This window comes from Berghia stephanieae, chromosome 1 (assembly GCF_034508935.2).
Source record: "Berghia stephanieae isolate SIO BIC M18660-M18661 chromosome 1, UCSD_Bste_1.3, whole genome shotgun sequence".
Taxonomy (NCBI): domain Eukaryota; kingdom Metazoa; phylum Mollusca; class Gastropoda; order Nudibranchia; family Aeolidiidae; genus Berghia; species Berghia stephanieae.
In genome coordinates this window covers 93,377,933-93,390,432 of record NC_088360.1, presented here as the reverse complement: position 1 = coordinate 93,390,432, position 12,500 = coordinate 93,377,933, and the positions used below count along the sequence as shown (strand labels likewise).

Sequence of the window (12,500 nt, the reverse complement as noted above, 5' to 3'; positions counted from 1 at the left end):
ATTGTAAAGTCCACATCTCAGGCAAGGGGTTCGGATCTGATGGCTACGCTATCGGGTTGGCTAAACAATCTTGGTGGCTGCAGGTATATTAACTAATATGTATGCCAACAATAAGTAATAAGAATAACGATGATGATGATGATGATGATGATGATGATGATGATGATGATGATGATGATGATGATGATGATGATGATGATGATGATGATGATGATAACAGTGGTTGTTGTAATAGTGGCGATGGTGGTGGTGATGTTGGTAGTGGTGGTGGTGATCATGATGTTGTTTATGATGATGATGATGACGATGATGATGATGATGATGATGATGATGATGATGATGATGATGATGATGACGACGATGATGATGATGATGATGATGATGATGATGATGATGATGATGATGATGATGATGATGATGATGATAATGATGATGATGATTAGGAGAAGGAGGAGGAGGAGGGGGATGAAGGTATCCAGTAACAGGTGTACTATATTTGGTTGTTATTCATGATATGTAGGCTACATCTTTTAATGTCCTCCCAAAATATTACAATAATTGTTCATTCCAGATTCCGATGTCGAACATGATTTCCATGTACACAGAATCAGGTTTTGTCCAGGATTTAGCCAGAAAATATATCTCACGACCTCAATGTCAGAACTTTGTGGTGGGAACTGCTACAGCCTACGGTTTAGAACACACTGGTAATGTTATAAATGTGTGACCTTTTACCTCAATCTGGTATTGATTAAGAGAGAATCATGCGCGAGCTGGATGGACTGATGGATAGAGAGATTAAAATTTGGTTAGGTAGATGGAAGGAACAGATGGATAGATACATGGATAGACAGATGGATAAATAGAAAGAGAGAATATGAACAAAATTTGGAATGGCGAATGGAGAGAGGAAGTGAAAATGTAGAAGAGAGAAATTAAGGAAGGGCTAGTGAACTAAAGAGAGCAAAGAGGGAGGGGAGATAGAGACTTGTATTCTTATAATGTATTAATATAGAAAAACCTCCAGACAAGAAGAGTGGAAGCATATAATATTATGGAAGGATAGAACTGGTGTTTTGCAAGTGTATTGTCAATGGGAGATAATCATAGAATCTTTTGAGCACCAAAGAACAATATCGACTTACCTCCAGTTGGAGTATAAATTTATTCATCATAAAAATCTTCCAAATCAGACCTTTGACCTGTTATAAAGTCAGCAACTTGACGAATTCTTCTTATCATCTAATTTTACAACTAAATCGGAGATGGTGTACGGTGTTTTTTTAAATCTGAATTTTGTTTCGGCGAATTGCAATAAAACGGATCAGCAGAGTTAAAAACAGTCAATGATGGGGTTTGATGATGAGAAGTCTTTACAGTGATGAGATTGGGTGGGGGGCGAGGAGGGCGGAGTCGACGGGGTGGCCTTTGTTCACACACAAGTTAATGATCTTTGTTTTCTTACCCCTCTTCGCTGATGACTGTTTGATACCGGATTTTAAATTTTATACACAAATATCCGAAAATCAACCTGGTCTTTTATTTTTAACTGGGACATGGTTGTATGAGACTGGAGAAGAGCCCCTAATCACCGCCATGACACCAGATGAGTATAACTTCAAATCAGTGCCGAGGAACAACGGACAGGGAGGTGGGCTTATTGTATTTTACATAAATGACAGATCGCATTGTTATTAAAAGTAATATCTTCAATTTCCTGTATTATGAACACTTAGAGATGGACATCGACTTAGGAACGCAAATACTCCACACTCAATGTATTTATAGAGCACCAAGTAGTGATAAACACAAAGTGTCCATCGAGGGCCTCCGAGACGAGACCAACGTAATATTATCCACAATTAGAGGAAACACGATTGTTATTGGTGATTTTTAACGAGAACACAAGAAGCACAAGAACATTCAAAGACATTATTAATCAATATTCATTAATACAATTACTGTCATCCCCAACTCAAGACAAGGAGTTGTCGCCAAAGAATCCAATAAAGAACGCTACAACATAGCCATAACTGACGTCACTTACACAGATCACAAATGAATAGAAATAGATATCAAAATTTTTAAAAAATAAAGACTACAAGGAAAAAAGTAACATCACGCGATTTGAGAAATATTGGCATAAGTGAAATTAGAAGGAACTTGGAAGGTGATCTCATGACCTCTAAACACAGCCGAAGTCACAGCAGACAATTGGAACGTGTGTATCCGCAACACTCTTCAAAAACACTCACCTTAAAAAACCAGAGAAATTCTTCATCGTCGTTTCGCTCGCTGGTATACAAAGAATGTCGGCCAAGCCAAGAGGTGCGTGAGAAAATCAGAACGTTTATGGAAGAAGACCCACCGACAGGATCACTGAAACCGTTTCAAATCAGCCACTGTCAAATGGAAAAAGACAATAATAGCAGCTAAGCAGACACATTATAAAGACCAAGTCTTTTAAACAGCTGTTCTCAACCTGTGATGAAATTCTAGAAAAATCAACATCACCCCTCCCTTCTTTGTACAATGATGCCAAGTTACCTGAAACGTTCGCTTTATTTTTTATTCAGAAAATTGACACAATTCGAAACGAGCTAGACAATTTTGACCTTTTATAGATAAACAGTATTTCGACACTTTAAATTCTTTTCAGTCAGTCTCAGAAAAGTGTATAAAGAATCTAATGAAGGTCCCAAATACATCTAGTGAGCTAGATACCCTTCCAACATGGCTTTTAAATTCTTGCATTAACGAGCTTATCCCATCATTAACTTAAATAATTAATCAGTCACTGCAAACTGGTATCGTCCCCTATTGTTTTAAAACACCTCTAATTACCCCACTTTAAAAGAAACCCTCTTTAGACCATAACGATTTTAAAACTACAGATCCGTTTCAAATCTTCCCTTTATTTCCGAAATGCTGGGAAAAGCAGTTCTTCACCAATTAACTTTACATTTAAAAGTGCATGATCTATATGAATCATCCCAATCAACTTATGGGGAAAATCATAGCGCCGAGACGACGCTGTTAAGGGTAGTAAATAATTTGATTTTAAATGCTGTCAAAAATGAGGTGAACGGTTTATGTATGTTGGACTTATCAACTGCATTTGACACGATTGACCTCAATATTCTGTTGAATCGAATCGAACGTCTCTTTGGTATCAAGGGATTGGCGCTGTAATGGTTCGAATTTTATTCAACGAATCGACAGATTGTTGTGGTTAAAAAAATTAAATCCTCTGATCATCCTCTGAAATTTAGTGTGCCAACGGGATCGGAAATGGTCCAGTTCTTTTCACAATGTACATGAAACCTCTCGGGTTGATTTTTCGAATTTTACTCTCCATTACAAATTGTATCCAGACCATAGTCAAATCTTAAAGTCAGCAACCTACGACCATTTACATATTTTAATTGAATGTTTCCAATCTTGCTCCGTGAAATTGAAAAGTTGAATGGAACTGAACAAACTAAAACTTAACGATGGTAAAACTGAAACAATCTTTATCACTAGGCCAGCAATTCTTTAAAATGTAGAGAGTGAATCAAGTGTTTTAGGAAATAGTGTAATTGAAAATGCTAAGGTTGTTCGAAATCTGGACGTATTTATTGACTCAGATTTGTCTTTTACCAGCCAAGTAAACCATATCGTAACGAGAAGAATGAGTAGTGTTAGACATCTCATTACAAGAGACATTTCTATCAAAGGCCTTTCTATTTTCACCTTTGCATTTTGTATATTTTATACTGCGGCTATGTGTTCTTGTGGTATGACACTCGCTTTCGGATCCGAAGATCCTGGGTTCGAGCCTCACATTTTCTCACCGTACTCAGGTATAAAATGAGTACCTGGCCGTTAACAGCGTTGTCTCTGTCCGAAAAAATTGTAATTTTGCCTAACAGGTGTCATGTCCCGTCCTTCATGTTAAGTGTTGCTGTTGGCCAGGGACCCCTTGTAAAGCGCTTTGAGCTTTAGAGATTAGTGGATATTGTGCTATATAAAAGCTCAATTTTTTAAATTATTTTTTTTTTAATTCAAAGATTCACTTGGTATTTTTAGACTTAAAACTCAATTTTCTTTATCTAGATCTAGACCTCTAGTACTTTCCGACATAACTCATACGAGTATTACCAGTTTGTCATGGTAAGTCAGATTCCCTTTCTGTCGCTTTCCATACAGGTGGGCTATTTCTCATCCTGCTGTCATCCGTGTTTTGTTCCATTCTACTCCTGGTTTGCGAACACGTGATTTATCACTTCGCTGTTCCCTGGATGAGACGTCAATCGCCACACTCCTTTTGGAAGACAGAAAATTTGGGATTCATCAGTCAAGTTAGTGGGGTTTTTTTTTAATAATTTACTGAGCAGATGTGGTTTTTATATTAATGATGATGATGATGATGATGATGATGATGATGATGATGATGATGATGATGATGATGATGATGATGATGATGATTATAATGCTAATTGTTATTATTGTCACTAATAGTATTACCATTATTATCACTATTATAATAATTATATTATTATTATTATTATATTATTATTATTATTATTATTATTATTATTATTATTATTATTATTTTTATTATTATTATTATTATTATTATTTATTATTATTATTATTATTATTATTATTATTATTATTATTATTATTATTATTATTATTATTATTATTGCTATCATTATATTATTGTTATCAATATGGTTGTTTTTATTATTATTGCCTCTGCCACTTTTCGTGTTATAATCATGTATAGATAGTATGCGCTTTGCCAAGAAGCTCATAACATTGCCATCCGGAAGTATAACGGACCAACACACAAACTTCTGTGTAACCATGAACGTTTATAGTCCAGTTAATACAGTTTAATGAGAATCACTCACAAACGCGGATGGCAAAATACAATAACAAAGGCTTGAGTGACGTCAACTTCGTTCTATCATTTTTTTTCTCTTTTCTCAACTCTTTATATTGCCATCAAAAACTCGAAAATATTTTTAAAAGCTTATAAATGAAATTGAATGTTGTTCTCTGGCTCATTTGCACGTTTTACCATCTCTGTCTGCTTGACTCGCTGTTCAAGTTTAATACGTAGTTTGCATCCTGAAAGAATAACACAAAAGGGGCTCTTATTTGATTGGCCTCTTTGTGTGAAGACTTGATTGAAGTGATTGAAGTCAATGATTGTTTCATTTAACTGATATACTGATTGATGGTTTTTATATCTGGAAGAGACATTATCAAAACGTCAAGTGCAATAAATATAATAATTAGTACTATCTTGGAAGGCTATTCATCAATCATGTTTACTCTCTCTCTCTCTCTCTCTCTCTCTCTCTCTCTCTCTCTCTCTCTCTCTCTCTCTCTCTCTCTCTCTCTCTCTCTCTTTCGGAGTTTTTAAAAATGTTTTAAAATACTGTTTTATATGGATCGAGGGTTTGAGATTAAAAACATTGGTATTTCATCTTCGCATGCCGCTATACATCAATTTATTGTGAATTTTTCACCTATCTGTTTTTGTTTTTTTTATTTTGATCGTATTTATGCGACTACGTGTGAATTAAGATCATTATCAAATCCGATAATATAAATCAATATTTTTTATAAAGCAACGTAGAATCGTCACGATAACAAAGATTTAAACTGTCACGTTTTCCCCAGCGTGTATCCCGGGTCGTGCGGAGTGAACGTCTTTATTCCCAGAAACAGGCAGCACAAGAGATGATCAAGATTGTAAAACAAAGGGATTTTACCAGACTCATTCAGAAAAACGAACTACAGAAACGCGTACGTTAACGTCCTAGTCTGCCGTACTCCGAAAAAAAAAACGAATTTAGATTTTGGCCAGAAAACTCGACCTTCAAATATCGATCGATTAAAATAACCCTAATCTTGGTAAAAACTCTCAAAGTTTTTATATATAAGATTAATTGGTCGATATTTGAAGGATGAGTTTTCTGGCCAAAATTTTAAATACGTGGGGTTTTTTTTCAGAGTACGACAGTTTTATACTTTTTGTTTCATTGTGATATATAAACCACCATTTCAAGACGTAAAATGTCGGAATGGTGTTGATATAATAATAGAACATACGTAAAGTAATTTTTTTTAAACAATAAAACTCAGAATGTTTATATCTAGATATGTATTATTTTGGGAGAAAAGTTTCACAAAGTGCATAAACCTAAAATTTCATATTTCTCATCATGTTAACTTTATTTTTATTTATCGTTTCGGCATCCACATTATACGATATAATGCCAGTTTAACACGAAAAGGCACAAATATTTTATTCAAAGAAAAAAAAACAGAGATAAAAAATAATAGAAATTAAATTTAATTCGCTTTAAACATCCTGAACAGATTCTGAATGTTTCTTTGATTTGGAGAATGGCCCAGTAGCGCCATGCTCATTGCAGCACCTGAAAAGTAGCATTAGAGTTGAATTTCTAACTAAAAAATAATAAAACAATACTATTCCAACAGCAGGTCTTGAATCTAGATCCTTCGGATGTAAGCACAAAACGTTATCCACTCTGCCATTTTGACACTAAAACATTGTACCGTTATGCTTTAAAGATGGTATAATGTCCAAAATCGGTTTTAGTGAAAAATGAGTTAATGCAGTGTCTTTGTTTTCTTGTAAATTCAAGCTACACTGAGGGTTATCAGCAACCAGATGAGTTACAATGAACCCAGCGTTCTGTCACAAACGTTATCAAAAGAAAAATTAATTTAACTTTCTTGCAATCTACAAGCGGTATAAATAAGATATTTTAAAACACGATGAAAATTCGTAGATCTGCTCCATATCAATAAGAATATATATCACATTACTCAATATTCAGTTTTTACTTGTAGATATAAGTACTTTTCTCATCAAAATTATAACAAAAAAGCCAAGGCAACATGCAAACATGAGAATAAACAAAATTAAGAACAAAATGTGCTTTGCATGTTGCAATAAGCTCTTTTTTCGTATATATTTGTACAATCCCGGTTTTAGGCGGTCCCCATCGTTCTTTACATTTAAGGATGTGATGGCAGTAAATGCAATTCACAAGATATTAAATGTTTCAATATTGGTTATTTGTTATTTTCATTCACTGTTTTCAATTTCTCTTCAGAAAAACCCAGTACAAAAGAAAGTGAAAACGAAAGCGGAAGTTTTTCAGGAAATAACTGCAAATATTGTAAGGTTAGTTCTGTGCTGGTACAAACATACTTAAATGTATTTAATTTTGCTCTCTATTATGCACATGTGATTCTCAATTTCTCCAAACAATTCTAGTCAAATAAAATTGATGAGGAAATTCAATTCTCACTCACATTCCTTCACACATTTCAATTTACCACAAGAAGCAAAAATACAAATTTAAGTATGGATGACGAATCCATTAAAAATTTTAACATAGATCAAATACAAAAATAGAAAGAGTAGACATAAATTGAATGAAGTTATAACAGAATTGCAAAAGCAATAAAAATTCATCTCATTGTTGGTTTATTTAAAGGAGGAGGAGGAGTAGGAGGAGGAGGAAGAGGAGGAGGAGGAGGAGATGGAGAGGAAGAAAAAGATGATGATTAAATACTATGGAGCATGCCCTCGTGTCTCGGTCTTTTTCTTTACTCGTTCAATGTTTGATTGTAGAATACCATTGATGTCTCAAGTGGAGATATTTCACCCATGCAATCTCAATCATAATTTATAATCAAAGAGATTTCTCCAAGCTTTTTCAATCATCTTTCTCTATTGAGGCACGCGTTCCAAGATTTTCTTAATGTATTCCTTTTCCTTTCTCGTCAGGTCAATAATCAAACATGAGTTAGAAAAGAATTTCCTATTCCATCTCATTGAACACAGAAAATATAATCATATTGAGGGTTTGCCACAGCCTGTGTGAATTATGAAATCAAAAAATCAAACCCTTTCGAAATTTGGTTTTATTCTAACATGCTATCAATTTTGCTGTTTTCACAAAGAGTGAAAGTACGAGTCGGGCTTCATTGCGGACATAGCGATTTCCCTTTCTTATTCTCATGGTTACGAAATTTAGGAATATTTTTTTAAACATAAAGACCAATGAAGAAAATATGATTTAAATAATATGCCATCTTGCTGCGAAAATGTTAAATCCGCACTTAGTTATTGTTAACTTAAATCAAAGAACTTTGATTTATTATAGATACTTGACCAGTAAGAAAGTGGTGATGATGATGATGATGATGATGATGATGATGATGATGATGATGATGATGATGATGATATCATCATCATGATGATGGTGATGTTGATCATGATCATGATGATGATGATGATGATGATGATGATGATGATGATGATGATGATGATGATGATGATCATGATGATGATGGTGATGTTGATCATGATCATGATGATGATGATGATGATGATGATGATGATGATGATGATGATGAATTATTAGTTTGTTATTATTATTTTTATTATTAAATGTCGTCCTACAGTTATCACAGACAGTTGCAATCGGCATCGGAAGACGCCGAGACGGTGGCAAGCTCGGAAAACGCAGATTACAGTATATTCCAAGGTATATCGTCCATTGATTCCACAATTGTGGACGCCTCAGGTATGTCTCCGCAACTTGGTGGCGTCAACAACACCGGATATGCCACGGATAGCATCGAACTCTCTGTGGACGATTATTATCTGAGGCAGCTATCAGATTGCGATGAGGAGGGAAATAAAGAAACGGCATTCATATTTGACAGCCAGGACGAGATTCCAATAGAAATTGGTGACAATGAATGCAATTACGGTTTTAACGCACTCCGCAGAATGTCTTCGAATTCATGGGCATTTCCTTCAAGGCAGCTCCCAGAAAATTCCGCCTTGCAGAGGCAGTCGACTTTTCGGCGACCTCTGAAACCCGTCAAAAGAAAGAAAGCGCCGTTGCCACAGTTACATGTACCACGTGACAACGAAGACCATAGAACTCGTACCCATGACTCGCCCGCCAATCAAAATACATCTAGTGATACACAGTCATATCCACCACAACGGCTATTTCATCAACACCACAATGTCGAGTTATTTCATTGTCCTGACTCAGACAACGAGTTAGACACCAGTTTGCCTCCACCAGTTTTAAGTACCTCATCACTTTGTCTATCTTCGTTTAGTGCGAATTCTAGCTTATTCTTTCAATCACCGCCTTCATCCCAGTTGCAATCCCCTATGGAGGATAAAACCCATAGCACAAGTTTCATAACAGCAGCTGCAGTGCATGAGCGATCCAGAGACACTTCAAATGCACTTGAACAAAATGAATATTATGCAAATCGTAAAACTAACGCAAAACATCATTCTCACCTACCTTCACCGCGCGTTCCAGAAATTCCTTTAGATCCGGTTGCTCTGAATTCATCACAAACAATTCCTACCTTACCAGTGGACACGATAGATTCCTTGGCTAAATACTCTAGTACTTCTAGTGGGGTCATCGACGAACCTCCAACACATGACAATGAACTTCACAGTGAACACCCTCTTTCCGCGGCCGAATTCAACAGAGTCTATAACGACCACGGTTCATATGATTCGGTTTTTATTGATTCAGCAACTGACCCCGGGCTTGCACAAAACGATAAGAGAAAAAATTCTATTTCAAATCCGGCTAAAGGAATTTCAGAGCTGAAGAGGAACGTTCGGAAGTTTTCAGATCTCAGTGACTATCGACTACCGTCGTCAAATCTGTCGGGAGTTAATGTCACTCAGAGACGGAAGAGTTATGAAAAACAAAGCAGGGATTATTTCAAAAGGAACATTAAACTCAAGGTAAGAAAAAAAAGAAAGAGAGAGAGAGAGAGAGAGGAGAGAAGGAGAGAGAGAGAGAGAGAGAGAGAGAGAGAGCAACCTTGCCGACAGAGATACTATATAATTGACAGAAAAATGTGGTTTGATTTTTAAAGTTTCCTAACTTATATTTTTTTCTGAGGTTCCCCATTTTTAAAATGGGCATATCTCTCTCTCTCTCTCTCTCTCTCTCTATATATATATATATATATATATATATATATATATATATATATATATATATATATAAAATTAAAATTGAAAATTATGCCTTTTGTGCCACAATATCATAAGATATCTCACCCGACTCAGGTATGAATGAGTACCTGGCTATAAAAAGTGACGAATATTGTAAGAGTTCATATTAAAGGACGCCTAACAGACGACGTGTATAGTATGAAATGAAAATGTCGTTAAGTACGACCTGCTGAAGGATTGAATGAAGTGTGTGAGACACACTAAGAAATGTGAGCCGGAAAAATGTGCATAATAAGATTCTTTTATTTAGTTCCATCTTTGTTAGTTATGCTTTTCATTATTACTCTCCGTGTGTGTAATATATCCGACTCATTTAAATTTATCTTCTTGGTTTGCCAGGATAACCGAGTCAAGTCAACTCTCCGTCACCATGCCATGTCCGGATACCAGAGCACTCTACAAGCAGAGTTTATAGACGAGTGCACGCTTGAGGCACTGTCGAAAGAGGACCTTCTGGTATTGTGGAAGAAATCGGAAATCGAATTGGAGGGGAGATTGAATGAGGTACCATTTGACATATTATTATATACTGGCCATAGGGCTTACCTTATAGCCTGACATTTCCCTAAAAAAAATAATGTCATAATACAAGGTGACGATCATCAATAGAAAGTGAAAGGTGAGATGTTAGTAGTGGACACTACAAATAACACATTCGTTGTACTATTGAATACAACTGACTGTTAACTCTCTTTTGGTGGTATTTGTCTTGAGACGGATTATTTTTCTTTGGAAAGGGAGGGGGCAGCGTTAGACTTTGAGTTTACGAGAGCTATGTTAGGTATGTTTACGGTTATTAACTTTCCATGGCGTTATAATGTTCTGGATAGTTTGTAGGAACTGAGCGTCGTAGTATACTCCCACTGATTTCAGAAATATCACGGAAGATTTGTCCAAAAACGTATGTCAGATTATTAAAGTTGGGAAATATGCTTCGAGATTAGAACGAGGCTTGCAAGAAGCGCCTTGATCAAAACAGCAAATCGGCCATGTTTTTTTTTTATTATATACAATTTCGTGGCTTTTTTCATGACATATTGAGATTTTAAATTGTTTCAAGAATTGCATTAAAATTGCCAGGTAAAAAATAAAGATCTGAATAAGTGTGTGAGACAGTGCCAGGTAAAGCAAGAAAGAAAAATACAAGAAAAAAAACATGTCATAATAGTATAGTCACTTGTCCAGCCGCGTCACAGTGAACTCTTTCAAATAGAGAATGGTTCTTACTGCCTCTGCTGCCTGCCCGATCTTGTCGCATAAATAAATGATCAATTGTTTTGTCTTCTGATGCAAAGCCATTTTTTTTTCAAATCTTTATCTTACACTGGTGCCTGCTCCCTAATTTGTCACAGGAAAAATAGAACATGATAGCTGTGACGATATTTAAACCTGCACGTATCCGTCGCTAGTTAGAGACATGAGCACAACGTTAGACAAATAGTTTTTACGGGCCTTTTCTTACTAGTTCATAATATCCCATTACAATAACCTGTTTACCCTTTGAAAATCTCACAGTATCCAGTATATTATATAGCCACCTGCCTAACCGCGATGCGAGAAAATATTTATTCACATAAAAAATCTATTTCAATCATAGAATGGTCCTTATAGACTATGCTGATACACTGCAGTGGCTCGGTCTGACCATATAAATAAATGTATCTTTTATTACCTTGTTTTCTATTGCAAATGCCCATGTACCCGGACAGCGGTCTCCGGTGTGCCTGCTATTTGCCATGGCTCTGCTGTCATAGTTGTTACACCAATGGGCTAGCATACAGTGATTGTAAATAAGCAGATTGTCTCTTAGGTATGATCCAACAAATATTACATTACTTCAACGATTAGGAGCGTATGAAAACTAAAATCAACCCCCCCCCCCCCCTACTATGTATGGGAGTATCTGTATCATTCTGTAATTTGTCTAAATCAAGTCTTCAGTGTTAATGAGCTAACCAATCAGGGTATCATCTTATTCCTGGCCATGTTGATTTTTCTTTTCAAATTTTAAGAAGGCCATTTTAACTCTAGAGATGAATTATTATTATTACATTAATCTACAGCTACAGATACCGCCAAACCATAAATATGTTGTACAATGATATCAGAAACAAAGTCCAAGGTCATCTCCTCAAACCATGATAATAGAATTTCAAGGAGTGAAATTTTCAGACTCATTTTAAACAAAAGTAGACTGTTGTGGCTGAATTTTAGATAAAATGAATTCACTACATTTAAGTAACGAAGATTACTTGAAATAACAAATTCCCTTGAAAATAGTAATCTCCGTTTTGGCCGCAGTTAGGTTTGCCCGCGGTAATTGCCTCTATTTTTTACTTCTTTGTTTCAGGTTCTGGACAGAAACCACCGCTTAGGACTTGCTATTGAG

General features: G+C 35.6%; 1 protein-coding gene across 1 annotated transcript in view; it reads left to right on the top strand.

The window, feature by feature from the left end:
- The window catches only part of LOC144962404 (uncharacterized), a 175,200-nt gene that overhangs the window by 160,622 nt on the left and 2,078 nt on the right, over window positions 1–12,500 (top strand). Inside the window, exons 12-19 of the mRNA XM_078895311.1 lie at window positions 1–83; window positions 572–707; window positions 4,192–4,343; window positions 5,680–5,805; window positions 7,146–7,216; window positions 8,506–9,835; window positions 10,451–10,615; window positions 12,462–12,500. The exon at window positions 1–83 is cut by the window's left edge and continues 71 nt beyond it; the exon at window positions 12,462–12,500 is cut by the window's right edge and continues 2,078 nt beyond it. Coding sequence (XP_078751437.1) covers window positions 1–83; window positions 572–707; window positions 4,192–4,343; window positions 5,680–5,805; window positions 7,146–7,216; window positions 8,506–9,835; window positions 10,451–10,615; window positions 12,462–12,500 — 2,102 coding nt within the window. The remainder of the gene's footprint in view (window positions 84–571; window positions 708–4,191; window positions 4,344–5,679; window positions 5,806–7,145; window positions 7,217–8,505; window positions 9,836–10,450; window positions 10,616–12,461) is intronic.